This window comes from Filicampus tigris, chromosome 10, assembly GCF_054856515.1.
Source record: "Filicampus tigris isolate MCC_2025a chromosome 10, RoL_Ftig_1.0, whole genome shotgun sequence".
In the NCBI taxonomy this organism is placed as follows: domain Eukaryota; kingdom Metazoa; phylum Chordata; class Actinopteri; order Syngnathiformes; family Syngnathidae; genus Filicampus; species Filicampus tigris.
In genome coordinates, this window is record NC_141226.1 from 12,367,684 (window position 1) to 12,395,349 (window position 27,666).

Consider the following 27,666-nt stretch of genomic DNA (forward strand, 5'->3'; position numbering starts at 1 on the left):
AAAGTTTGATGGCGACAAGAAAACCTGTTTGCAACCATTAAAACTGTTTGCGAATATATGGCGAACGTCTTTGCAAGTGTTTGCAACATTGACCAAACCCTGACCAAAAAAAACAACATTCGCTACGTGCACACACACTTGCAAACCTTCGCTGTTCGGTCAGATACCGCCTTTAGCGTCGCATGCTCCTCTTGACTCACTGCGGTGTTAAAACTCCGAATGACGTCATTCCATATGTTTTCCCTTCTGGCAGTATTTACCTGCAGTGGTAATTTACGGCAACGCCGGAACTTGGCAGAAATCATCTTTCGGAACAAGGCGCTTTACAAGGAAATTCCACCAATTTTTCAAATGTTAAGACAGCACTCCCATTTATTCAATGAGTAAGTTGTAACTAGTCATTTATATTCGTATCACTGAAGGCATTTGCCCGCTGTTCTAGCCACGAAAACTCTAACGAAGAATTTTATTCTGACAAATCACAACGGAAGCTCTGTGAGTGTATTGCTCGACCGTATTACACTCAACTCACACGGTCAGTTACTTTGAGTGGAATGCGGTACTTCTAATCCAACAGAAACGTAAGTACCTGCTCTCATGTATATTTATTTTTAAATTCCATCCAAAACTGGACTTTATTGAGCGTTTTTCAATGACCGCGAAGCGGTGCTTTAACAGCGGCTCCTTCATGCTAGCTGGTCAGCTAAGCTAACTACCGTCTCGGTAGTCGAGTCCCGACTGTTTCTTTACCACCAAAAATAGTTTTGTAATGCTAATATTACAGTATTTGTTTCCCTCTAATTTTTAAAATCACGTTTTTGCTTCACTTGCACGTGATCTTTTTATGTTTATCCGTCTCTATCCTGAAGTCACTGTATGTCCAATCCAAAGTTGTGAGTGACTGTCATTCATGTGTTAAATCAAAGCTGTTTTCTTTCTGAGTTTTCCACTTAAATATATTGCTTATTACTTAGAAGAAACGAGTTCAAATGTCAGTGCGGTAGTCCCTTTACTGAGACTGATTGGCAAGGCGGTGATCTAAGTAAGACTGGAATGCAGGGGGCTCGCTGACATCATCTTCAGCACTGTTGGCCAAATAAGGAGGAAAGAAACGAAAGAACACGTGATGTCAGTTTCGATGTTGTTGCCTGGAGCCAACTCTTTTCTTTTTTTGTATTTAATCTTGTCTTTGCAGTGTAACACACACTGACACACACAACGGAAGGCTGCCAGGCCAGCAGCATTGGTACAGCCGACACGTCATGGCTAGCTTCAGGCAAGAGGCCGTGGAGCTGCACTATGAGATGGGAGAGGAGCTGGGCAGGTATGCTGTGCAGATATGGTGTGCAGATATGGTTGTTAATTTTTCTCTGCTGAGAAGCAGATATCTTAAAGGGTTTTGACAGAAGGGGAGTTTATCTGGCATTTGTAAAAACTAAGTCGTAGTACGGAGACTGACCTATGAGAGGCAGCATGGTCCTAGCGGTCATCCACTCTAGTGAAATGCAAGGAATTAAACATAGGCTAATTCTTAGCTTATCTGGTAACTACACTGCAGTGGAAAACTATTTTGCTTCTCATTTTATAGTGGTAAATAACTTATGAGCCAAGCGTTGTCCTCTTACCCACTGTAAACAACTGAAAAACTGTGACCCTTAGTGTTATTTTTTGGGATTTTTTTAAGATGCTGTACTGTACTGTTTTTTTTTTTTAATGTTATTAAATCACAAACAGCATGGCGCAATTGTGAAGGAACTGACTTGCGAGCATAAACTTAAGATACGAGTGCTCTATGGTGGCAGATGACTCAACTCACTTCACAACAAGCTGCAGTTTGGCTTATAGCATTAGTGAATATTCTTCAAGAGGCATCAAGCTGTTTAAACTCAAACTAAACACAAAACTAAGAGAATTATGTTATGTATTTTAAGCAACCTCACTGTACAGTGGCGAACACCGTAGGCACACAGGCTAATAATTACTATAGAATCTATGTGGTGGTGTTGTTATCCTTTAAGCAACAGTTATCTATACACACATGGTGCAACAGCAACAACACATGTCACTCAATATACCAATGCTCACAGGAATATATTCTTTATCATCATGTCTAATATTAGTGGCATACTGATGAGCTGACCCCCAAGTATGGTATGTGGTATGGTATGGTATGTTTCTTATACTGCCACTAGGTGGCTAAGGAGTGCGCATCTGACTGAGCAGGACAATTAAAGCAGAAAGTGTGACGAAAAATGTTAATTATATCATGACTGTTTGTTTTTCTAAAATATAATAGAGTGTTATATTCATCATTATTGAAAAAAATGGGGCAGGAGTTTGAAACTGCTTAATGGCAGTTTAATTCATTTCAATGGGGTGAGTGTTTTGAGTTTAGAGCACAGTCAAGGAATTAATTCAACGCTTATCCCAAGGCACCACTGTATATGATGGTGTTCATTTGGGATCAAAATTTTCAAAAGTAACATAACTAGTGGTCGAAAACAAAAGAAGTAATTTCCTGTAGCCTCTATAGGGTACTTGCCATTATGTTAGCATTAAAGACCTAATGTGAAGTAAACATGGCCAACCATATTTTGATGGCTCAAACTATTTTAAGCATACTTTCGTTAGTTTTTATGACACACCCAAGCCAGATTCATAATTAGACCCATAGCAATGCACTTAACAACGAAAATGGAAATGTTCTGCAATCTCCGGTTATCGTCGGCGAGTGATGATTTGCCAGTCACCCATTGCATTGCATTGTTTACTGTCACGTTTTCTGATCTTTGCCATTCTTCCTGCGTTTTTCGGCGAAATCCCTCGGCGATGCGTGGCGATGCATTGTTCACATTCAGGCCAACAATTGTTAAAGTGGCCAAAAGATAAGAATAGGACCAGTTTGTGTTACACTTCAACTGGCTTTCACATTAACTGCCTCCCAATTCCAGCTGTGGCCGTTCGGGCAATGCCAGTCCAGTAATTTTATTTTTCCTGTCTGCAGATTCGTCACAAGCAACATCGAAACTGTTCAACTGCGTACCTGTTAAATTCTGCAATAAACACTTGAAACAAAACGTTTCGTTTACAACTCCCGACTGGCTGCAAGAAATTGCAAACAATATAGATCAAAATATAAAGATATAGAGGGCGGTATTTCAACCGCGTGACACAATTGGAGGGCGCCCACCGGAGGGAGCCAACGCTCTACGCATGAGCTAGCATGACTTTGTTGATGAATGCCCTCTGCCTTAGACGTGTGTGGCTCTCAGTGGTAGGAGATGGAACAAATAGGTAATCTCATATGCGTAATCAACAGCTCGGCACAGCATCGAATTTCAAACAATATTGCTAGGCTAATAATCCTAATCTTTTTAGTGTACCATTCTAACGTCAGTGGGTCTCGCCTCCACTCAATGTCCGGTGTTCTGTCAACATTCTCATCCTCCTGAGCATCTGGCTCGTACATGCACATTCCAACCTGCGTTACGCCAACAACCTCCTCTTGCTCAGGCTCTACAAATATCAGATAAGTTCGAAATACCGCTTTCTGAGTCCATTCCTAAGTGGCTTTGTACACTGTCCCCAATGAGCGCTCTTCTAGATGTTTGTCTTATGACGTCGAAAAAACGTGATTTTGTCAAATATACGAAATAGAAATGATTTTTTTCATCCTTTATTTTTAATATAATATTTAATTACTTAGCTTTCATTTGGCATTTTCAGAACTTACTTCACATTTGGGCTTTAAGCTAGTTCACATCACACTTTTCTTCTTCTCCTCTGATACTCTTCTCTAGTAGCATCACACATAAAAAAAAAAAAAAACACACACACGCACTCTGCTTGTGCCTCCTCGCCCTCAGCGGTCAGTTCGCCATCGTGCGCAAATGCAAGGAGAAGAGCTCGGGCTGCGAGTACGCCGCCAAGTTCATCAAAAAGCGCCGCCTATCGTCCAGCCGACGGGGCGTGAGCCGCGAGGAGATCGAGCGCGAGGTCAACATCCTGCGCGAGATCCAGCACAGTAACATCATCACGCTGCATGACATCTTCGAGAACAAGACGGACGTCATCCTCATCCTGGAGCTGGTGTCCGGCGGCGAGCTCTTTGACTTTCTCGCTGAGAAGGAGTCGCTGAGCGAGGAGGAGGCCACGCAGTTCCTCAAGCAGATCCTGGACGGCGTGCACTACCTGCATTCCAAGCGCATCGCACACTTCGACCTCAAGGTACGGACACTAGACGCTTCATTAGGTACACCCTCATCATTTATTGTTTGTTGTTGTATGACTTCATTTTGCGCCATCTACAGCACTTTGTATACAGCGGTGGTTATCTTAAAGTGCTTTATAAATACAGTTGACTTGAGTAATGTTGTTGTGACCTGTGCAGTTCTTATGTCGGGTCAGTTTAACCTAAGCAAATTTTATGGGACTTATTTCAGTCAAATTCTCATGCTTAAAACTTGTGTGCGATTTACGTTAGTCTCATTTCAACCTGTGCAACGTTTATGGCATTCAGCTAAGACTTAATTTTAACCGGAACAACTTTTTTTTTTTTTTTTCTGCTCAACCTGCTAGCTTCATTTGAAATCAAGCTATGTTTATAGGATCATTCTATTTTTAACCTCTGCAATATTTATTCGATTTCTGTCTTATTTTAACCTTTACAACTTTTGGGGAATTTAGATTAACCCATTAAGCCCGGGAGCGCATAACCGTGTTTCTACCACTAGAGCCGGGAGCGCTGTTGCTGTCTTTCTACCTTTCAAACCGGGAGAGCGGACATGTCACTGTCCTTTTTTAATCCAGTTCTCCATCTCTTAGCCAACTTAATACATCAGAATATATACGTGACGGTGTCGCGAGACCGCAGAGGATGTCGTGGAGTTTTTTCGAGCCGTAGGTAGGTTAATGGCGGACGCCGTCGATCGCCGGGAGCTCTGATTAAAGTAAGTAACAGCAGTGATATATAGACGACGTGCACGACCAGTGGAACCAGTCGAACGTGGTATGATATGATTTGTAGACAATTACGATATTGACATCTTTGTAACAGAATTGAGGATCGTAATTACCACTCGATTTTTTAAAAAAATTAAAATAGTTCTTTTCTTGCACTCGCACGTTATTTGTACATCTTCGATTGAAACGGTAAATAATAATAAATTCTGCCTGTGTGAAAGCCACATGTCTAAGATCTTTAATTCTTTTGGAATTATGTTTCTGTCTGCTACAGGGTCTGAGATATTAATCATTTTGTAAGTGTTGAATTTCTGGGAGAACTTCAGGTTTTCAAGGGTAATTCCAAAGGCGACCGACGGTTTTGGGGAGCTGTTGAGAAAGGCGCTTTAGGCCTTAATGGGTTAAACCAAACTTTTACGGGATTTTATGGCAGTCTTCTTTGTAGCCTAAGAAATGTTTATCGGACATATGGTCGTTTTATTTTAACCTGCGCAATATTCATGGGATTTACTGCAGTCTTAAATTAATAAGAGCAACATTTATGGGTTTCATAGAAGTCATATAATTTCACATCATCTCGTTATGTGATTCACAGTACAGTGGATCCCCACTATTCGCAGGGGTTAGGGACCGGGGTCGGTGAAAGTAGTGAAAGTCCACGTATAATTTTGGTGGTTAACAGAAGTAACCCAGAGATTCTTGAATAAGCAGGGATACACCGCCAATAAACGCATTTTCCACAAAAGAAAAAAAATGGAGCCTGGTGCCTCCCCACACATTCCCCACCCAAATTTAAATATTGAAAAAAAAATCCTTGAATAGGTGAATCCGCAGATGCTAGTATGCAGGGTTGTACTGTAGTCGTATTTTAAGTTGTTCAACTGAATGCCATTGATGGTAGTATTATTTTAAATTGCACATTTATGAGTCTCACTACGCTTATTTGTAACCTGTGCAGGGTACAAATAAGAAATAAATTGTAACCTGTGCAGGGTACAAATAAGACAGTCGAATTTTAACCTGCACAATTTGAATGTCATGAGCAGAGAAGGGTGGAGCCAAAATTGTTTGCCAGGCATCTTCCGGCTCAATAGTTTGTTTTTTTTCCTTTATTGCATACAGCGGTCTCTCTGCACTTGTCTAACTGTCACGTAAAACACTGGCCGTGCCGTGAAAGAATGGATGCTCAGCGTTGTTGTCGTGTTGCGTTGCAGCCTGAGAACATCATGCTGCTGGACAAGAACGTTCCCAATCCAAGGATAAAGCTCATCGATTTCGGCATCGCCCATCAGATCAAAGCGGGCAACGAGTTCAAGAACATCTTCGGAACGCCCGAGTTCGTAGGTGGGTTTCGTGGCCCAACAACCCCCGATGCCCCCCGCCCTCCAACGTGTTCAATTTCTTGAGCGACTTTGTGCGGTCTCCACATCTGCTTCACATTGACGTCTTGGTTCCTCCGCACTTTGCAGCTCCAGAAATAGTCAATTATGAACCGCTGGGACTGGAGGCAGACATGTGGTAAGGCAAAAACCTGCTTTGCTCTTAGACTCCACTCTTTACTCTACACATTTGCGATGTACAAAGACATTTGCGTTGCTTTTGTAACGTCAGCGACACTTTGACAGGATTTACAGTAGTCCGGTGTTAACCTGCATAATTTTTGTGGGGTTTACGCTAGTTTGAATTCCTTTCTATGAAATTTATGGTGGTCTTATTTGAACCTATTTGTATGTATACAATGTATAGAAAGTCAGATCCTTTACCGAGCCGACATATGCATTGTTGGGCTTCCCATCTGACATTTTCAAGCCACATTTTCTTTTTTCTGTGCAGGAGCATCGGCGTCATCACGTACATCCTGTAAGTGTCGCGTCACACGGGGCTAACAAACATTCAACTGCTTTTTTCGGGCATCCTCTAAAGCGTCCGACGTTTCCCGGCAGGTTGAGCGGCGCTTCTCCGTTCTTGGGCGAGACCAAGCAGGAGACACTGACCAACATCTCGGCGGTCAACTACGACTTTGACGAGGAATACTTCAGCAACACCAGCGAATTGGCCAAAGATTTCATACGACGCCTACTAGTCAAAGATCCCAAGTAGCAGACCTCTCAATTTGTTTGTTTCTTCACGTTTCTTTGCTGTCTTTTTCTGACTGACTTATCATTGCAGGAAAAGAATGACCATTGATGACAGTCTTCAACATCCATGGATTAAGGTGATTCACCATCTACCTTCACTGCTGTGGACCTCTGTTCTGTATCGTCCAACAAAAAGCGTCCCCAAGTTCGTTACGTGAGCAAGATGATGACGGTTAATAGTGTTAGAGACATTTGAAAAATTCATCAAAACTACAAAAATAAAATAGTTTAAAAATACACGTTTTAAGAAATAAATACAGAAATAATATAATGTAAAATATATATAGATATATTGGTATTTAAAAATATAGTCAATGAATTTTTTGAGTTGAGAATATTAGATGAAAATAACTAAATATTCAGAGGGGGAAACAAAAATAGTAGAAAAAAATACAGGAAAGGAAAGAAAATTACAATAACACACGAATATACTGGGGCAAAATTATACATGCATACACAAAAACAGAATTATATGCTGTGTTTTTTTTTTTAATCAAATACTAGATGAAAAAATGCAAAATACACAAATATTAGAATTGTTTATATATTTTGGAGAATATAAACAAAATATTAAATGGACAAAATAAATATTTTAATCTTCCGGGGTGAAAACTTATTTGTTGGAAAAAAATCTTAATTATAAAAAAGCAAATGAATAGATGAACAACAAACACAGTAGACAAAAAAAATCAAAAATATTCAACAAAATAAACAAAAACATGGAATTAAAATAAGTGTATTTAAAAATAATAAAATATTAGATGAAAAATACACAAATATGCTAGGAAAAGTACACAAATACTAGTTGACAAAAATACACCCAAAAAAGGAAAAGCCTAAAATATTTGACCAAAAAATGAAAATGTAAATTCAATTGAGAAAATGTGTCAAGCCACACATTCACACTGAATCCCAAGGTGATAAATTGTCACCCCACTAACACTGACCCTACTCTCTTGGACAAAAAAAAACATTACAAAATATTATGAAATATAAGATGAGAGAGAGGGAGACTCTAAATTTGATCTAAATTTGGTCTAAATCATATCACAAACATTATCACAGTTTATCAGTTAACCGTTTTATCCTTACTATTGCGAGATGAGATTGTGACAGAAGTTTACAACTGACTGACTGACGCTGCTATGGCGTCGCCCAGGTGATCAAGCGGCGCAACGTGCGCCCGGAGGAGCGCGAGCACAAGCCGGAGCGCCGGCGTCTGAAGACTACGCGTCTGAAGGAGTACACCATCAAGTCGCACTCCAGCATGCCGCCCAACAACACCTACGTCAACTTCGAGCGCTTCTCGCAGGTCCTGGAGGAGATTGCGGCAGCCGAGCAGGGCCTGCGCCAGCTGGAGCGCAACCGGCGCTCGTGCCGCGACGACGTGGCCGCGCTGCTGTCCATCTACGAGGAGAAGGAGGGCTGGTACAAGGAGGAGAGCCGCGGCATCTCAGGCCAGCTGGGCGCCGTCCGCCAGGAGCTGCAGCGCACGCAGGCGCAGCGCAAGAAAAGCCAGGAGGATGCCCGCGGAGCCGCGCAGGCCGCCGGCGCGCTCAAGCGCAAGTTCGGACGCCTGGAGAACCGATATGAGGCGCTGGCTGAGCAGGTGGCGCACGAGGTGCGCTGGGTGGAGGAGCTGGTGCGCTCCATCGCCGCAGACAAGGACCGGCAGGAGAGCGCACCTTGAGGCTGCGCTTCAACATGATCCTCACCTTTAATTTATTATTTTACACTTCTTTTTACGTGCTATCCTTTTTACTCTCACGTGCTTTTTTTTTTTTATATATATATATAATTTTGTTTTTATTAACATCAGCCTTCAGTGTCAGCTATGCAGTGCCTTTCTGCTTACATGGCTTCACCACCAAGAACTGGAACTACTGTATTTTATTTGTCATCTATGCACACCTCAAACATTCCATTCTTTTTTTTTGTCTTTTTTTTAAGCACATTCCCCACATTGTATAGAAAAACATTCAGCCAAGTATCCCCCCCCCCATTACGTGTTCGCACTTATGATTATAGCAACATTTCAAAATACAATTTTATTGTGTGTATTATATGTGTAAACAAGCTGGCAACATTTGACAGCTTTTTCCAAATAAAACATTTGACCTGTCAACTGTTTTTTCACAGTCTAACACCTGGCCTGACTTTTATGTAATTATGCATGTTCAGTCAAATGTCTCAACTGGATTCGTACGATACCTGGAGTAGCTTCACGTACACACATTCATCACACACATCTTTGAGGCTGTCAAGAAGCTCTCAAAAACAGGTGCTGGGAAATGTCTGATACCAGGATTGGCTTCAACTCAATACAGTACTGCCATTCATTCATGTTTTTAGTGCTGTCAAATTACCGAAGGAGCCTCTCAAAAACAACATAGGTCCCATGGTGCTGTCTATTACCTGGATTGGATTCCGCTCAGCTATGCTGATCATTACTGTGCTTTGTCCTTTCTAATACCTAGATTGCTTATGAAAACTACAGATCTGGCTCCTGTATGTATTCCCTTTCAATTATCCACATTCCACAATGTTTTTGGCGTGGTCTAACACCTGTATTAACCTCTTAAAAGCTGTTGATTTAATGATTTATTTTTATTTTGAATGAAACGTTTAGGTCAGATGACACAGATTATTTCCTATTGTTTGACTTGTGTAAAATATTCTTGTTCCATGCTTTGGATAGGATCACCAGTATCACAAAGTATGTCATCAAACACTTATTTTTAATTATTTTTACTATTAATATTATTGATCACACTCGTACCTGTGAGGATGTAGGTAATGGGAAGGTGACTGCCATCATGCCTGCAGGCGTTACAAAAATAGACTGCTGACAGCGGCAAATGGAGGCAAGCTGTTTCAAGACATAACCAGCAAAAATGATTAATGAGGTGCAAAATGTGGCCTGAGAGAAAAAAAAAACTAACGTTTGAACATTTTCCCAGGAGCATTATGGGCCTGCTGGGCTATGCTGGCTGTAGATGCCTGGATTTGTCTTGTCAACTTCACCTCGTCTATTACATGGGCTTGCACTCTTTCCAATGTAATACAATAAATTCAGGTTCCTGAATTCGATTATATTTAGAAAACACCTGTTTATTCCAATTTCTATACTGTATGGAAGAGATCCCAGGTGATGTCTATTACCTTGACTGGCTGTCTCATAAGAATGGCCATTTAGTTGTTCTAGGTGTTGTCCATTACAGGTCTTGATGTCTAAAACAAGAGCCCTCAGGGGCTGGCTAACATCTGGATTGGATTCCATTCAGACATGCCCATTCAGTCAGAGGTTAGTGCTACTCATTACATATATTGATCCCTCAAAAACTAGAAGTCTCAGGTGCTTTTACGTACGCGAATAGGAATCCACTCAACCATACCCTTCACAGTTCCGTTCACACGTTCCAGATGCTACCTATAAACATGGATTGTCATCCTCTCAAGCTTAGTATGGCAGATAGTATCAGGTGATTCTATAAACTGGACAGGCCCTTTCCATGTGATCAGGATTCTCCCCAAAAAACAAAAAAAACCAAAGAAGGTTCCTGGGGTCATCTAATACCTGGATTGAATCAAACTAAGAAATGCACATTTTCCCAAAGGTCCTGGGCTTGTTCTATCACATGCATTGGCTTCCATTCAACTATTCATTCATTCATTAAGATGTCCTTGCCGCTGTGTAATACCTGGATTTATCTCCTGCTTCGTATGATCCTGTGTTATTTAAAATCTGGATTGAATACCGGTCACTAACCTATTAACCTCACTCAACTATGGCCATTTATTGACATTTTGCCGGTGCTGTGTACCAGGAGTGACCTCCTCTCAAAATTAAAAGGTTTCAGGTGAACCACCTAGGAGCCATTTGTTGCCATGGTGACTGCAGCAGATGTGCAACTTCACTTATCCAATTAACTGCTATGAGAATTTTATGATTATGAAAAAAAGCGTTAGAATGTAAATAATATGAATGGGAAAGTAACCAAAATATGGATGGATGGATGCTGCGATAACCGCGAACCCCTCTGATTTTGGGACTACATATGCCATCGGGATGATTTCAAACCCATTTCACAAATGACGTGTATTGTACTTTGCACTATTTTTTAATGTAGCCCCCCTCGCTTCTGACACGCTATGGTTTTATCTTAAAGTCGCAATTACTTCTGATCCAGAGCACTTGAATGCGACACAAATCCTCGGGGTGTTTGTAATGTCCGAGCCCAGAGACGTGTGCGTGAATGGCTCCATCCACATGAAAGCTCTAGTTGGTCCGCTCCAAATACCGGTAAAGTGAACTGAACGTGAGCAATATTTTATAGCGTTATGATGTGTTTTTGAAGCATGTTTCGGCTTGGATTGTGTTAATGGAGTAAATTTTTTCTATCGTAAAATTTGTCAGATGCGAGTAAATATTTGTATAAAATAAACGAAATGTGTCTTCTTTTGCTTTTAAGTTATGCGTCACCCCTGCAAACATTCCAACAATGGTGTCGTCCGTGACTGGGCCTATGCAGTAGGGAGTTGTTTGGCGGACCCTTAAGTTTCTTTACTTTACATATCATTTTGAAATTAGCCACGCAAGCCTTTATTTTATTTTTCATTTAACTGCCCAGTTCGCCTCGCATTTTACTCGTTAAACCCCACTCAGATATAAATATACGGTCTTCGGGGCGTGGTACACAACTAACAACACAAAAAAAGAAAGGAAGGCGAAAAGAGCCGGAGACGGAAGGGGAGCTTCAGTAAATTCTGGCTGACCGCGGCTGAGCTTATGATGCCGACGTTGCGGGACAGCACCATGTCCCACCCCGGCGAGAATTCCCAACAAGTCCGGGTGAAAGCCTATTATAAAGGGTAAGAAAACACCACCGTTCCCGTCCTTTTGGGCTCTCTTTCCACTACTGGCGATCTTTATTATCGTGGAAGACAGCTAAGCAGACGGCTAAGCTAACGAAGCTAGTGGGCTAGTGTAGCCCAGTGTGGGGTAAACTTGACAGACAGGTGAAATTGTCCAGACACACAGTCGACGAGTAGTGTTTTTTCCCCGACTTAACGCTGTTTATCGCTTGCCAAAAACACGGCATGCTGGTTTTAAAGGCAACTTGGCGGAGGTGGTTGTTTGAGGCTCCCTTTTCTTTCTGACTATACGATCAAGTTGACAGAGTTGGCTAATAAGTCGTGCTAAGGACTGCTAGACGTCGTAGCTAGGTGTCTATTGATGTTTTATGGCATCGCATTATGCACTTATGAATATTAAATAACTAAGTGAGTCCAATCCAATCGTTTTGTTGATATTGTATTCCTATAGTCCCAACAAAGTGGGCAACCTACGGCTCATGGGCCATGTTGGGACCTGTAAGCGCGTTTGAGTCAGTCCATTGGTACCGTTGGTCTTCTTCTATCCCAGCTGACTTTGTGGCAAGTGGTGGTATACATCCAGGACTGGTTGCCAGCCAATCACAGTGCACATATATACAAAAGAGCAATGCCTCCGGGTTTCTACTGCTTACCTTCATTAGCGTCTCAGGCGCTGGAGTCCATTCCAGCCGACTTTGGGCGAGAGGCAGGGGTACACCTTGGACTGGTGGGCAGCCAATAGCAGTGCACATATAGACAAACAACCATCCGTCCATTTTCAATTGCGATACTCTTTGTTATGGTGTGAATTGAACTATTTGCGCAATGTGATTAAATATTACGTCGGTGCAAATGCATCAATTTGATGCATCTGACGTGCTCTGACAGAAAAAAAAAGTGTGACCATGGCAATCAGGTGGCCGGTGGTTGTGTTAAATACTTTGGCTAATGCTAAACACTGTTGCTACCTTGGTACAGTTCAACATCTTGAAACATGTAAATACACTTACCAAGTATTGTATGCCAACTTCCTTGCTCTCCATTTGGTTCCGATATCGATAGCTGGCCATGTAATAGCGCTCCGGGTGACTAACAACCACAGTGGTAATCTTTTCCTCCATTGTTGCACAGTGTCGACTCAAAGAAACACCTGTACAGGTTGTGCTGTGTGAGACATATCTGTAGTACGTTCCCAAAGCAGATTGGCTGCCGTGAGGTGATATGTGACAAAAATTTAATTTCTCTAATTTACAATTGTTGTAAATTGGACAAATAGGCAAATATGCAGATTTTTGGTGCGCTTGATAATTTATTTTATTGATTAATCAATGAATGTGATATCAAAAATGTAATTTCCATCTCTTTATTTAAAAACAGGTGATTTTTTCATATTGACAGCGCTCATCATGCACAAATATACATTGATTATGGTCCACTTACTGATTTCTTCCGTAATGTGTCAGAAAATAGCCAAACCTGTTTGTCATTGTTTTCCAAAGTAGAAGCAGAGGTTTGCGAATGTCTTATTTTTATTAGACTTAAAGAGAATCAATTTGCTTTTTTAGAGGACTACAGAAATGAGAGATTATTTAATCTTGAGAGTCTGAAATTCCAAGGATACCGTATGGACAATTTTATGTTAAACAGGTTCTCTAAATGATTAATCAACCATCAAAGTAGGTGATTGTGATAATTGATTAGATGTCGATTAGTCGTGTAGTTGTGGCACCTCTAGTCTCTATCCCCGTTAACTTTGGGTCAAGAGGCAGAGTGTTTTTGGGACGAGGGAGGAAGCTGGAGTACCTTGGATAAACCGGGGAGAAAAGGCAAACTGCTCACAGAAAAGCCGGGGCTGAGATCCATCAACCTCAGAACTGTGAGATGGACTCGCTAACCGCTATGCTACCATGCGCCCTCATTTGAGCCAGTCCTCCACAGTTATTTGAAACCTTTCAAAACATTCAACCTTCAACTTCTCACAAAGCATCATTTTGTTTCATAAACTTTGTACATGTTGAAGGGTGTTTCCTCTTCTTGGATAAAGTTAGACCAAACTGGCGAGTATGACTACTACTGATAATAACAGGTCTATATGTGTCAAATTGGCATCGAGATGTCGTCAAAGCGCAGACAGGTGAGGTGCTGATAACATATCTAAAAGGTGCAACAATATCACCCCATAAATGTGTTGATCAGCAGGTTTAGTAATGATATTAATAGAAACCCTCCAAAAAGTAGTTTTGTTTTTTTTCCCCTCCCCCTTGTACTATTTGCATTTTCGGTAAGGACTGGTCACTTTAGTGATGTTTCCACCATTCTCCTTGCGATGGAGCCACTGATTGGAGCGCGACTTGAAAAACGTGTCGTACGAGTCCCGTTTACCATGCACCAGCTGTATTTCTTCGTTGCCGTGGCGACACACCTCAGGAAGGCTCCTCCTGAGTGCGTTCGCTTGTTCATTAAGTGACGTCTCAGGCAAGCATCCCAAGCATGCTGCTCAGGAATGTCAGCTATGCCAGCCCAAAAGAGGAAATGAAGGCAAATCGGGTATTGGATGGCCATGGAAAATTGAGAAAGTATCTTTGAAGATCACCATTGATCAAGCAAAAATATTCTTCCCCGCTTTCTTGATCTATTAGCACAGTGAGATTTATTGGTAAAAGTATCTAGTTAGACAACCTCTGAAAACTTAACAGAGGTCCTTTGTTTATGACTGAGTTCCATTTTTACGGCAGCAAGGTAACCTCAAAATGTTGTAGCTAGGTACCGTCATAAAACAAGGACCCCTGTTTTGAGACTTTATGAGTCTTTTCAGTGGACCTTTTGATAACAAACTACCTTCAACCTTCACACAGCTTCACCGTTGTTTGTTTTTTCCACCCATACACAGCTCTCTGGTTTTCATGTTGGTTACACGTCTAAGTCCATTAAATGTAATCTTCCTCAAAGCGGCATTTATTGTTTGAAAACAGGGGGTCCTCAGTTTTCGATGGAGTTGCGTTCCTATGGCGGCAAACTATGTTGAATTGGAATCAAAGTTATAATTTGAGTAAATATTTGTACAAAAACACTTCTAAGCCATATCCAATCCAATAAAAACCAGTTGGCACAGCAGTAACTGAGCGGCCTATCTTAAATCTTTCGGCTCAAAATTCCCAAGAAGTCTAAGATACTATGTTGCCGTCCCCCTGTTTTTCCATCTTATTGCAAAAAAATGTATATTTTCCTAGCTCCAAACTGAAGTTGGCCTTCTTTGAATAGTGGCTAGCTGCCGCTCTTCATTTTGGGTTTGCACGCAGCACCTCCTGCTGCTCTGCTACTACAATTTCAATCTATATTTGGTTCTATTGTAGCTTGGTCAGGCTGGGTATTCATCATTCAAGTGTTCATTCTTTACCAGTTACATCAGCGGACTGGTGTCGAGCTGCGGCAGTCTCGGTCCGTCGCAGACCTTTCTTCCTTTACCCTCACTCATCACATCCTGCATTTATAAGTCACAATGAGCTTGAGCTTTCATTGTCTCCCTGTCAGGACTCTCTTGCTAAAGGCTTCGACTTCAGCTTGAGGGTTCCTGTCTCAGGCATCTTGTCGGGCAGGAAACAGCAGGATTATGTGGAGGTATTTTTTTCCCCCCTTTTGCGGGGAGTTGCTCGTCTGTCGAAGACGCCGACGCTTCTCGGCGAATTTAGCAAATGAGGTGAAATGGCATGCAGCGCCGGACTGCATGCTGTTTATTCAGTTTGTGTTTGGTGTCTAAAGAAGCACAACATGACATCGGTTACAAGACGTTGTGGTTAATACTACACCGGCAGAGAAACAGGGGTTCAGAATATTCACAAAGGTTGTTCTGTCACGGTAATTTCTTGCAATTATTGCAAGGCTCTACACTAACGGTGCAACGCAACTTTTTCAGTTGGGTGCTGCAGTTAAGGGTTTGTGGAAAATATGTCATGTTGTGTTAACTTTAAGTGATAAGGTGTCAGAGTTCATAAACGCAACACGCTGTGCATGGTCATTATATTTCGGCGCAACCAACTTTTTCAGTTGATCGCGCCGCACAGTCAAATGACTATGCCCCTTTTTGGGGCAGTACAGTGTGACCATCTTTGCTGATGGATAGTTGTCTCAATTGGCATACCGTAGGTTCGTATGATGTAAAGATTGACATTGACTGAAGGTACCTGTATGTTTGTAAAATAATCAGCCGTTAATAAAAACTCTGTTTGCAGCAAGCAGCGGCAGACAAAACAGGTCATTTATTTTATATAACTTAAAAAAAAAGACAAAAAAAAGGATCGATACCACAGCAACAACTTGAAACATCAGCAAAAAGCAGTGAAATGATAGTTTACAGCTAAACCACTTCAAATATGTTTTGTCTAAATTTGTTTTAGTGCAACAAAATACTATCAGTATACTAATTACAATGCTTTTGATAAAACAAATGCAACGTTTTTTAACACTTTAGAACAGTTGAACACAAAAACATCTAATATTTTTTTACACATTACTAGGTTGTAACGATTTATTGAAAATTTATATAAAATCGATATAAACTGCTTAAAATATGCATCGATGTTTAAAGTAAAAGAATTATTCGCAACGCCATGCTAACCATAGCCACTCCGATCTCTCAGCTGTAGACAAACTACATACCTACATCGCATAAATTACTTGACATTAGAGCTGCCAAAATGAGATTACTAACATGACGAGTCAACAATCAAAATCGTCGACAATTAATTTTAATAGTCGACGCATCATTTATTTATACATCTGATTAATATGGCTAGGGCTGTTTTCCTCTCGAAAATGCCTCGTCTTCCTCTAATTATATGGCTGTCTGCGACGCACATGGTGGTAATCAGGGGCATCCGTGATGTAAACAGAAGCATTGTGGGTAATCAGTGTCATGGCTAACCCGTGTTACCATTAGCAACAGAATCTGAAATCATTTCTCACTTTGGGACAGTCGTTTCTGGAAGCTAGCTGTAGTGTGCACACATAGGCTACCGTGTGCGTTTGTTGGAACACCGCACGCATGTCCCATTGCGGCATTGTGTCTATTAGTCAGCAAACGTACATTTATTAAAACCCAAAACACCGTTTTTGTATATCCTCCGTTGACACCGAACAGCAAGAGGACATTTGCTGCCTCATGGTGTCTTTGACCACGCGCCGAGTGTTGCATTTATGTATTTGGACATCTCACCACTCAAAGTTAACACAACATGACCTGTTTTCCACTAACCCTTAATGGCAACACCCAACAATAAAAGACATAACATACCTAGCTCATTAGAATATAGTAATTTAGAGTGCTAAAAAAATGATGTTCTGAGTAATCTAAAGTTTTTTTCCCTTTAATTCCAGGTGCATACCACATTTTGGATGTGAAGATCAAATTATGTATATTAGACAAGCAAAATAGAAAGAAAGCCTACTTTATTTGGGTATTTGTAGCTATTAACGTTTACTGCATTGAGGGACTTTTTTCTTTTGAAATATCTGACTATTTGGATGCGGCTCGCCGAATGCGAGAGGTCTCAATGTTTAATGTCGTGTTCCTTTTCTGACCCTTTCCATTTCATTCACGAGCATCTGCCTGTTTACATGTTACAAGTGATCCAAGTGATCAGCCTGCAACACACTCAATAAATCCATTCCTGCGCTTAAGCTAGCGATCGCTTAATACTTCGACACCCAACTGGCCGTATAAATATTGTGTTTTACAACAGGAGTACAGTAACAGGAGTTGGAATTCCACATGTACACTCGATTAAATAGACAAGCCCAGAGTCTTCCACCTGACCCTCGTGGGTCGTGTGACGCGCTTCAATGAAATGGAGCAAGCTGAATGAGAAACCATCTTAAAAAGCCCTTAAAGTGGAAGTCAACCCAAACATATTTTTTTCAAAAATATGTTCCCAGCAGGCCCACTAGTTGAAATACGGCATTCTGATTCATTTTGCGTTTGTGGAATATAAATTAAGCAGCAAAATGCACACAGTTTTACCCTTCTCTGGGGGCGGCCGTTTTGTCTTTTGTTGACTGAAAATGACATCACAACTGCTGACAACGACCAATCACGGCTGACCTGTTTTCTGAATCTGAGCCGCAAAGTTTGATCATTTCAATTTGAGTATTCACTGTGAAAAATAGTGCATAGGTGTCACAGAGGTGGGCGCTACCTGCTGTATGTGTGGTGGTTGTGACAGTGAAGATGGATGTTCCAATGTGCTCATGGAAGCCCAACGAGGCACTCTGACCCTTCTTCCTGTTTGAGAGATGACTAGTGATGAATAGCTTTGCTGCGGGCGCATGGGACCGCCAAGTCCGACTAAGATACCAGAGGCACGGGTTACAAGAACCCCCCCCCCCCAGTGCTCCTCTCCTCAGCTCAGCTCACCAACTCTTGCCTAATTTGAGTGTACAGGAAGGAAGAATGCCAAGTCTGTGCATCATGATGCCACAGCTGCTCACTTTTACTCAAGTGATGAGCAGTTCGACGTCATTAATCGCTCCACATACTCTCATTGTTTTCCTTTGACTCGACACGTTCCTTACTCTTTTCTATACTTATGCAGGGAGTCTTTGGTTTCCGACAATCCAGATATATATGACATTTTGATGTTGATGGTGCACGACTGACAAGTTTACACAGCAGCATAAGAACATGTCATGTTACCCCTGCACTTTATTTTTCATTGAATTGTTTTATATTTCTGGCCTCCGAGTGTTTTTCATACAACTGCAGCAGTAGCGAACATTCAAATCGATTTGACCTGACCCCTAGGAGATTCGTACACGTTCCATTATTTGCCACTGCGCCACCTTGTGGCAGCAGCAAATCGCCTAAATGTGAATGGTTTTTGTCTCGTCGAAGAAATATTGGATCCCTTCAATTTTCAGACACGGTATCCTAGACCAGTCATTCCCAACCACTTGAATGTGCTACGACAGACCGTTAGATAGGCGGAAGTAAATGAATGAATTCCATTTCTTTGGTCCAAACATTTATTTACTATACATAATGTATCTTTTCCCATCTGTTTGTGCCAGTGGAATGTAGTGACAGATTCAGCTGCTCTTCCACTACATGGCAGAAGGTACATTTAACCAACTGTTGCCATTCATTGAGCAGAATAATAGCTTTGTGTTCAACTAAACGGATTTCACGCTTCATATATTTGTGGGTAACTAAGACAAGACGATTATTGCAGTCAGCTGTGGATATTTTCGTGACATTTTTGTTCAGAGGTGTACTGTGAAATGAATGTAAAATAAAAGTTGAGGTACACTGTCATAGGCAGAGAGATGATATTGCCAAGCATGTGAGGTCTCATCAAACATGGTAGGTGTAGCATGGCAGCACAGATAATGCGGCGCCGTTTGAGAAGAATCCAAGGCTGGACGCAATGGTGGGGATCTTGTTTAGGTCACACCCAAGAATTTGCTCGGAGCCTTTGTCGTTTCATCATACAACACAAAGTACGTCTTTGCTGTGACTGCTCGTCGAGTCTCGATTTGGGGTGACTCGAGTCAGAGATGAGCTTGAGCGATGGTCTTGTATTCAATGGATGCCAACGTCTCTGATCCTGTTAAACGTGACGCATTGAACATCACCCACTGCCGTCTGTTTGGCATTGTTATCTCTCGGGGAGGATGTAGCTGTCATGTTGGTCCTACAGGAGAAATCAGAGTGGAGGAGTGGAGATGCCAGCCTTCTCCAACCCCCACTCCCACCTCCTTCATAGGCAATGATTAACACCAACAGACTGGAGGATGGAGGGTGAGAAAGTAGCGCCAGGTTGGGAGGCGGAGTCGGCAACATGCCACTGATTCACAGAGCTTCCACAGTGCCACCATTCTTTTTTTTTTTTTTTTTTTTTTTTTTTTTTTGGGGTGCTTTCGGCCGTCTGTCATTGAGTGTGACGCTGTCCCTTTGTTTTAGCACTTCAAGTTGACTGACGCGTCATTAAGTGTGGGCTACAGCGCTCTCTCCTTTCCCAACAGGATAAATTGGATTTATGTGTGCGACCACACTGAAAACCTGACCAACTAAGGAAATAGTACAAAATTTGCATTTGCTTTTTGAATTTTGACGTTTGGCGACGTGAAAATATATAACTGTTGAGACCATTAAGTGGTTATTAGACAGGCTGGTATTTAGTTGTACAAATGCAATGTACAGTCTATTCAAGTGGACTAAGGGTCTACAATTTGTCTGTTAGAGTGGAGGTACGTGATGAAATTGATTCAGTATGAAGTAGAAATATACAAATACAAGTCCATTTTGATATACTTTACTTTTGTTTTGGTTTCGTCAAATGAAATTTTGGTTCATCCAGTTGTTGGTTTGATTTATAATGACACAAATGGTTAATTGAACTGCTGCCTTCTGGGGATGATAGCATGAAGAGCATCTATGAGAGTGGAGGCCACTTTTTGAGGAAATGAGGATCATGACTTTTTTATGTCAAAATGGTTGATGTAACCACAATTTAACTTCCCCACTAGGCGGCGCAACTTGGCTCCTATTGTGATTATCTACCCACATGACAAATGTTACAGCTTTACAGATACCGTCCTGTGTAGGCAGCATGACTGTGATTTTTTATTTTTATTTTAATTAATTAATTTATTTTTTCCATCCAATCTCAATCCAGTGATATTTTTTTGCGCCAGTCCAGGCCCAACGCAGCACACTTCAACCTCACCACACAGTCGACCTTGAACCGGTGGCCCATTAAGTCCTTGTTTACCCCGGGTGTCACTTATTTTTTCTCATCTTGCCATAAAGCTCTCAAGTTAACAAAGAACCACAGGCTCCATTTTGTAGCATGCTAGTAAAAGCCATGTCCTTTTACATTGCTCCTGGGCCAGCAGGCATCTCTCAACCCTGACCAGCCCCCACTTCTTTTTTTTAATGTCCACATTCTAAACAATCGCCTTCCTGACCTTGTGTGTTCAGGAGCTTGCTGACCTGTGTCGCCCGTAGGAGCCTAAAAGCTTATAGCTGCCGTCTCCCGGGCTGTAAACATCGTCATGACTGGCCGGTGGGGGCGAGCATGCGACAAGGCTGTGAAACGAGGGACAGATGATCCCCTCCACAGGGGTGAACGGTCTCGGCCACCCTCTACTGCCCTCGATATCCCTTGTGTGTGTTTGTGGGTGTATGACTGGAAGAAAGAGAGCACCATGTGTGATGTCTGATGGCCGAAACGCCAAGTTGGCCAAGTTCGATTAGCAAAGCGTTTCCTCATGTAGTGGCCTGAGGCAATTATTTACTCAACTGCAAGCGATGGGAGGTGGCTTGTTGGGTTGATGTATTGATTTTTTATTTTTTTTTTTTGGCCTGTTTCCTGATGCTTGATTTGAAATAAGATGTCTTACAAATTATGTTCAAGTAAATTTAAAAATGGTCATTTTCATTTAATTTAAAATGTAACCGTTTTAGCATTTCAATTAATCAATACAAGTAACAATGAAATTAAATTTTAAAATTGAAATTAATTCAAATTAAGTGAGATTAAAAAAATGAATTTTTATGTAATATTTGTTTTTTATTGTAAATTCATTTCGCTAGATTTTTTTAATGAAATAATTTTGAAGTCATTTTTAATTGATTTAATTTTGAAGTCATTCATTTTGATGTCATTTTAATTTCATTTATTTTTAATAGAGTAAATGTAAAAACTATGCTCATCCATCTTCTTCCGCTTACACGGCGGGGTCAAGTTGCAGGGGCACCAGTTTAAGCAGAGTAGCCCAGACATAAAAATTCAAAATATTTTTAAAATTAAATTTCTAGAAAATGCAGTACTTAAAGTAATTTTAAGTTTTAATTATATACTTACTGAAATAAAAAATTGGTGTCTGAAGAAATTGTAATTGAAGCTTTAGTATAAAAAAAAGGATAGTTATTAATTGATTTTTTTTTAAAATTAATTCGTCCATCCATTTTTTTGCCCCTCTTTATCGTGGATAGGGTAGGGGGCCTTTGAAAAATACATGAAATTAAAAAGCAATTGTCAAATGAAACTTAATTGGTTTACAACAAAATTTGTCATTTTTAATGATTTTATTGGTTAAAATTTTTTTTTTTATAAATGTCAAGTAAAATTGTTTAAAATATAGTAATGAATGTTTTATTTCATTAAAAAGAAGTTGAATTGAAAATGTCAAGTGAAATTTCATTTTGTTTGAAACCCAATCGACTACCAAGGATATTTTCAGTTTCAAGAATTCCTGTGCTAAGCCCTTAAAGACACAATGCTCAACTGATATGCTGGCATTTTATTTGTAAAAGGGCGTGTGATTAACAAGGTTGTTCTCCTCAGGGACATCATGATCACCCACTTTGAGCCATCCATCTCGTATGAGGGCCTGTACGGCGAAGTAAGAGACATGTGCTCCATGGACAACGACCAGCTCTTTACCATGAAGTGGATCGATGAGGAAGGTGCGTGTCCAAATCATCCTGACAATTGTTAGAAACGCACATGTGCATCTCTGGTCTGTGGCCGATACGATACGTATCTTGATACATTACCGACGATCCGATACATTAAAGATACTTCTGTAACAATTACCAATGCGGTATGATATGATACGATTCACCTCCTAATGTAATGTGATTCAGCACAATTTGACCCAACATTTGATGCCATGCAATTCAGTCTAATGATCAATTTAATCATTAAAAAAATCAAAAATTGTTAAAACATACACATTTTTAGTAGTACATTTATGATGGGATGGTGTTGGGTGTCGTAGTATTGGAGTCTACTCGTTGTCACCTATTGAGACAGCCGATGGCGGTGTCGCAGGCGAGATGGAGCTGTCGGAACTCGTCGCTCGGCCCGAAGGTCAGCACGACACAACTAATTAGACTCAGCCGCCATCCATAATCAGCGCCGTCATTAGCCTGTCTGAGCAAGAAAAGCTGCTTGATGCTTGTAATGAAGTGCTACAGCATCTCTCCTGACATCGATAGACCGTGCAGAGGTTGCCCTCCTCCAGATAACAATTAAAATGTTGCTCACGCTTATTATATTTGTATAAAAAACCCAAACATACATGAAATAAAACAGGCATATTGGTGTACGCATTAATGCAAGCCCAAGGTTTTGTTGTTTGTTGGTTTTGTTTGTCTTGTATGTGGTTCATTTGATATATTTTTAGGTGGTAAATTTGATATATTTTTAGCTTATAATAATGTCACACTTTTCCTTTTGCCTTTTCCATCGCATTACAATTGACCTGCTACTTTTTGGGATTTTTCAAATGTGAACTGTGTGTGGACATACTTTTCTTAGCTTCGATTTAGATTACAGTTGTGCCTTTTAATAGGGGATGCTAACTGAGACCAGTTATGGATGAACAAGATAGCTGAGCAATTAAGTTAGTGTGTTTAAGAAATATATTTCCCAAAGGTAACAATGCAAATTGAATTGTACAGGCGATGCTTAGTTAAATTAGAACGTTTGCAACTGTTACCTAAGTACAAGGAGAGGTCAACCACTGTGTGATATAGCAAAATAAAACTAAAATGAAGTAAAGCAGTGAAGTTATGTAATATAGACCACTTAGTCCTGCTTTTGAAATCAGTTACAATCACCTGACAGCTTAAGTTACCACCAAAGACTTTGACTGTTAATGTTCTTCATCAACTAAAGTGTGAATTTGAGAAAATTCTCCTATTACCTGAGCTAGATAAAGTCCTTGAAATCCTCCGTGAATCATCGAAACAATTTTGCTGTAATCTATGAGAACATTTAACGTGAAAGTCACCCCAAAAACATTTATTTAAAAATGTCTTCTTTTATGGATTTTACTACTTAACTCATATTCCAAACACAACATCAATCAGAATGCCGTGTTTAGACTTGTGGAAGTGCATGGAACATATTATTGTAAAGAAAGATTTTGGATTGACTTAATGTAGTTTACCATTTCAACAGTTTCCTCTTCAGGTGTCTTCATTTTAGTTTAAACGCTTCCAAAGTATTTAGTAGTTTAAAGAATATTTAGCCGTTTATCAGTATCAAGAACACTAAGTACAGTCTTCTGAAATCAGCAAGTACGGTCTTCCTAAGAAAGTTCTCCAGAACGCACTTCCTAAGAACGCTAGTCTCTTTGCAATTGGAACAGCTGTGTACTATGTATCCCGGCCGGCTCTGACCTATTTCTGTGAAATGATAAAAGGGGCAAAAAACCAACTTACAATCACAAGTCCTCTCCTCAGTCATCTTGATAGCAGCACGAAATGCATCTTTGGACATTTTCCAAGCCAAATCTTTAAGTCACCAACCGATGCATCCTTGGTTTAAAGTGTAAGAGACCCGAAAAAAGTTACCTTCAAACCTTTTTTAAGAAAGAGTACAAGTACAGATAAGCACAGCTGGGCATCGCCTAACTGCCACGAGTTCCGTCACCGAAAATTCATTTCCTGTCATTTAATCCCGTTTTTTCCTCAACCCTTTGTCTGTGTGAGGTTACGCGATTTAACATCTGTATCCTTTGACAGGCGACCCTTGCACTGTATCTTCTCAGCTGGAGCTGGAAGAAGCGCTGCGCCTCTACGAGCTCAACAAGGACTCTGAGCTCATTATTCACGGTGAACCTTCGCCCACTTTTTTTTCTCCGAACACCATTTGCTGGCAAAATACTATTTACTCGTGGTGGAGCTGTGGACGCTGGCCTAAACATTAGCAATGCTGCTTAACTCGTGCGAGATCATTTGAAACATGTTTTATTTTAATAATAAAAGGAGCACTGTACATAATTCACCTTGATAAATATACAGTAATAACATGATTAAATGGAATGTAAAGGATGTAATATTTCGCGCATCATGATTAATTCATTGTGCTATGGCCACTAGGGGGCAGTATAATATCTGCATATGGCTCTAAACAAAGAAGTAAGCTGTATTGTCATTGTATGCCTACGTGTGTTGCTTCACCATTTGTTCAAATATACCTTGCTTAAAAGCTTCGTTTTGCTGTGTGTGGTAACATTAACTCATTCATTGCCAAAAACATTTTATTGTCTTTTCACAGTCCAGACATTCAATCCCAGGAATTTATTCATATATTTTTTTAATTTTTTAAAAACGTTATGATAAAAGAGCATCTGAAAATGTCTGGCGTTGAATGAGTTAAGCCAGCAAACCTTAATCTTTGATGAAACAGCAAAATGCAAAATTAGACAAATTACAAAATCTTTTTTGGGAAAAAAAATATTAGACAACAAATACATGCATATTAGAAAAGTGTACTTGACAAATACTACAAAAGATATTGAGGAATATTACAAAAATCTGAAAATCACACCAAAAATACAACCAAAATATTAGCCAAAAAATGCATAAGTTAAAGGGGAAAATGTGGCAAAATGTCTGCACCCTGAGATGGATAAAAATGGGTGTTTTTTTTCTGCTTAATTCATAGTCCACAAACGCAATATTAATCAGAATACCGTGTTTAGACTAGTGGGGGCGTATAGAACACATTTTTGCAAATAAAATTTTGGAGTTAACTTCCCCTTTAAATGAATAGATACATATAAAAAGTAAACATTTTTTTTGTAAACGCAAAATTTGTTTTATATAGCTCCACTCGTTTGTCTAATCAATATCCTTCCTCTTATTTTCTACAATGTGTGTGTACGTGCGGGCCTGCGTGTGACCGCCATCGCTGACAGCACGGCGGAGGAGGAATCGAGCATATGTTTGATAATGCACTGAAGTGTGAACACAACCGCTTTTCTGCTTCTGACGTGTGTCTGCGGGCCCGCCAGCTACTTTGCAGCTATTCTTAGTCGCGTCCGCGAACAATCGGCGTGGATGTCGAGGTTGGAATGGGCGTATGCGTAACCAACATTTGATTGACAGGCCTCTGGAAATGTGTGACTGGGGGTTGGTGTTCACATGGTGTTTAATGTTAAGTTTTGTTTGAATCAGAGGTGAGGACTGGGTTAACGAGTGCAAGAGAGGGCGGTGGTAGAAGAGCAGACGTGGCGGGGGGGGAGCATGCCGGGTTCCTCGCTAACGAGCTTCTCGGTTGTGGCCCACGCCTCGCCTCCGACTCGCATTGCCTCTGGTCTCAAGCTCCTTGTCTCTCACACACACGAGCCGACAGGCACACACATTTGTCAGCTTCTCTCGGGTCAACTCCGCAAAACCAGCACGCTGACGACGTGTCAGACGCTTGAGGCGACATTTTGGCTGCAAGTGGTCTTTACTGTTGTGTTGTTCAACATTATTAAGTAAAAGGAGTATGCTTTTTTTTTTTCACAATACAAAGGAGTTCTGACATGGAAAAGCAAATGGCTGAACGAAATCCAGGACACTGTTGCACATGCGCTCGCTGGCAAGGTCCAGCCTGCTGTTACGCATACATTTTCTGGCAAGGTGACGTGCCTCTGAGCCACGTGGAACACAAGATAACTTCGCTGACCACCAATTAAAAGTTAACACTGTTAGCTAATGTTTGCATCCAACAATGCATATTGTAGGTCTACCGTCTACGTACCATTTGATTTTGTTTCAGTAGTCTGTAAAGGCTGAATTCTGGCCATTGCTCGATAGTGGCTCTGGATTACCTTGCGTTACCATGACGACCAGGGTCGGAGCTAGGAGTTGCAACAGGGTAGCACAAGCAGAGACAATTTGGGAAATGGGCAACTAACAAAAGATTTACTTGGTTGTTTAATTTCACACTTGATGGGTGGACAGGCACTCCAGAGACCCACTCGCCTAGTTGTATACTGGTACAAGCAATTAAAAAGTCCATTTTCAATAAGCGCTCCCATTTAAGTTGATGAGAATCATTCGACCTGAAATAATGTTCTTTTCCCCCCAGTGTTCCCATGTATACCAGAGAAGCCCGGTATGCCATGTCCTGGTGAAGACAGTAAGTTAACCCCTTTTTTTTTTTTTTCCTTTTCATGACAAAACTTTTGTTTTTTTATACAGTGCAGTGGTGCCTTGAGTCACCCGACTTACACGTTTTTTTTCAGCAATGAGCCTGGCCGATTTTTTTTGCTGGGGGGGGCATTGAATTGTGAGTGCGGACTTGTTAGTTAACTTCTCTTTTCACCTGTATGGCAGTTCGTGATGTTAAAATGTTGCTTAAAATGGGAACAGTTCTACCAGTCTGACCCTGGAACAAATGTATTCACTTATCGTTACTTCCAATGTTGGGGAATTGTTTTGACAGTAGAACAATTTGGAAACCAACCAACCAATTTAACGGGGCCTCTCTTTCACTTGCCGCCCCACAGAGTCCATATATCGGCGAGGAGCGCGGCGCTGGAGGAAGCTCTATTTTGCCAATGGCCATGCCTTTCAGGCCAAACGCTTTAACAGGGTGCGACATCACACTGAATGCTCTGAATTCTTTTATGTTTTTTTTATAGTTTTTATGGTTTGCATCACGTGGGAAGCGTTGTTTTCTTTTACAAGGGTTAATGCCACGATAAAGTCTCTTTGGTATCCTCAACAGAAACACTCAGTCATCATGAAAATGTCGGAGAATAATGGAACTCTGACATCTTGCTATAAGTGGTCAAACATTTGCACACATACCAGTGCAATGATAAGTCAACAGACTCCTTACCATATCTGTCGTTCAGTAAATAAATGCCCCTGGCCACTATTTGGGCAAATACGGTGTGTAAAAAA

General features: G+C 40.9%; 2 protein-coding genes across 4 annotated transcripts in view; both read left to right on the top strand.

Moving 5' to 3' along the window:
- The first annotated feature begins 261 nt into the window (after positions 1-261).
- Positions 262-9,225, top strand: dapk3 (death-associated protein kinase 3). The gene is made up of 9 exons (XM_086043794.1): positions 262-581; positions 1,196-1,324; positions 3,867-4,227; positions 6,177-6,306; positions 6,432-6,480; positions 6,796-6,822; positions 6,906-7,058; positions 7,132-7,177; positions 8,260-9,225. The coding sequence occupies exons 2-9, from the start codon at positions 1,263-1,265 to the stop codon at positions 8,788-8,790; spliced, it is 1,359 nt and encodes a 452-aa protein (XP_085899920.1). The 5' UTR covers positions 262-581; positions 1,196-1,262; the 3' UTR covers positions 8,791-9,225.
- Positions 9,226-10,300: 1,075 nt separating this feature from the next.
- The window catches only part of prkci (protein kinase C, iota), a 34,937-nt gene continuing 17,571 nt past the window's right edge, over positions 10,301-27,666 (top strand). Inside the window, exons 1-5 of one of the 3 annotated variants that reach the window (XM_086043485.1) lie at positions 10,301-10,404; positions 22,319-22,440; positions 24,508-24,597; positions 26,846-26,896; positions 27,267-27,352. In XM_086043485.1, coding sequence (XP_085899611.1) covers positions 10,328-10,404; positions 22,319-22,440; positions 24,508-24,597; positions 26,846-26,896; positions 27,267-27,352 — 426 coding nt within the window. In that variant the 5' untranslated portion in view covers positions 10,301-10,327. Of the gene's footprint in view, positions 10,405-11,322; positions 11,404-11,592; positions 11,973-22,318; positions 22,441-24,507; positions 24,598-26,845; positions 26,897-27,266; positions 27,353-27,666 lie in introns of those variants that run through there. The other 2 variants (XM_086043486.1, XM_086043484.1) reach the window with 2 other exon arrangements.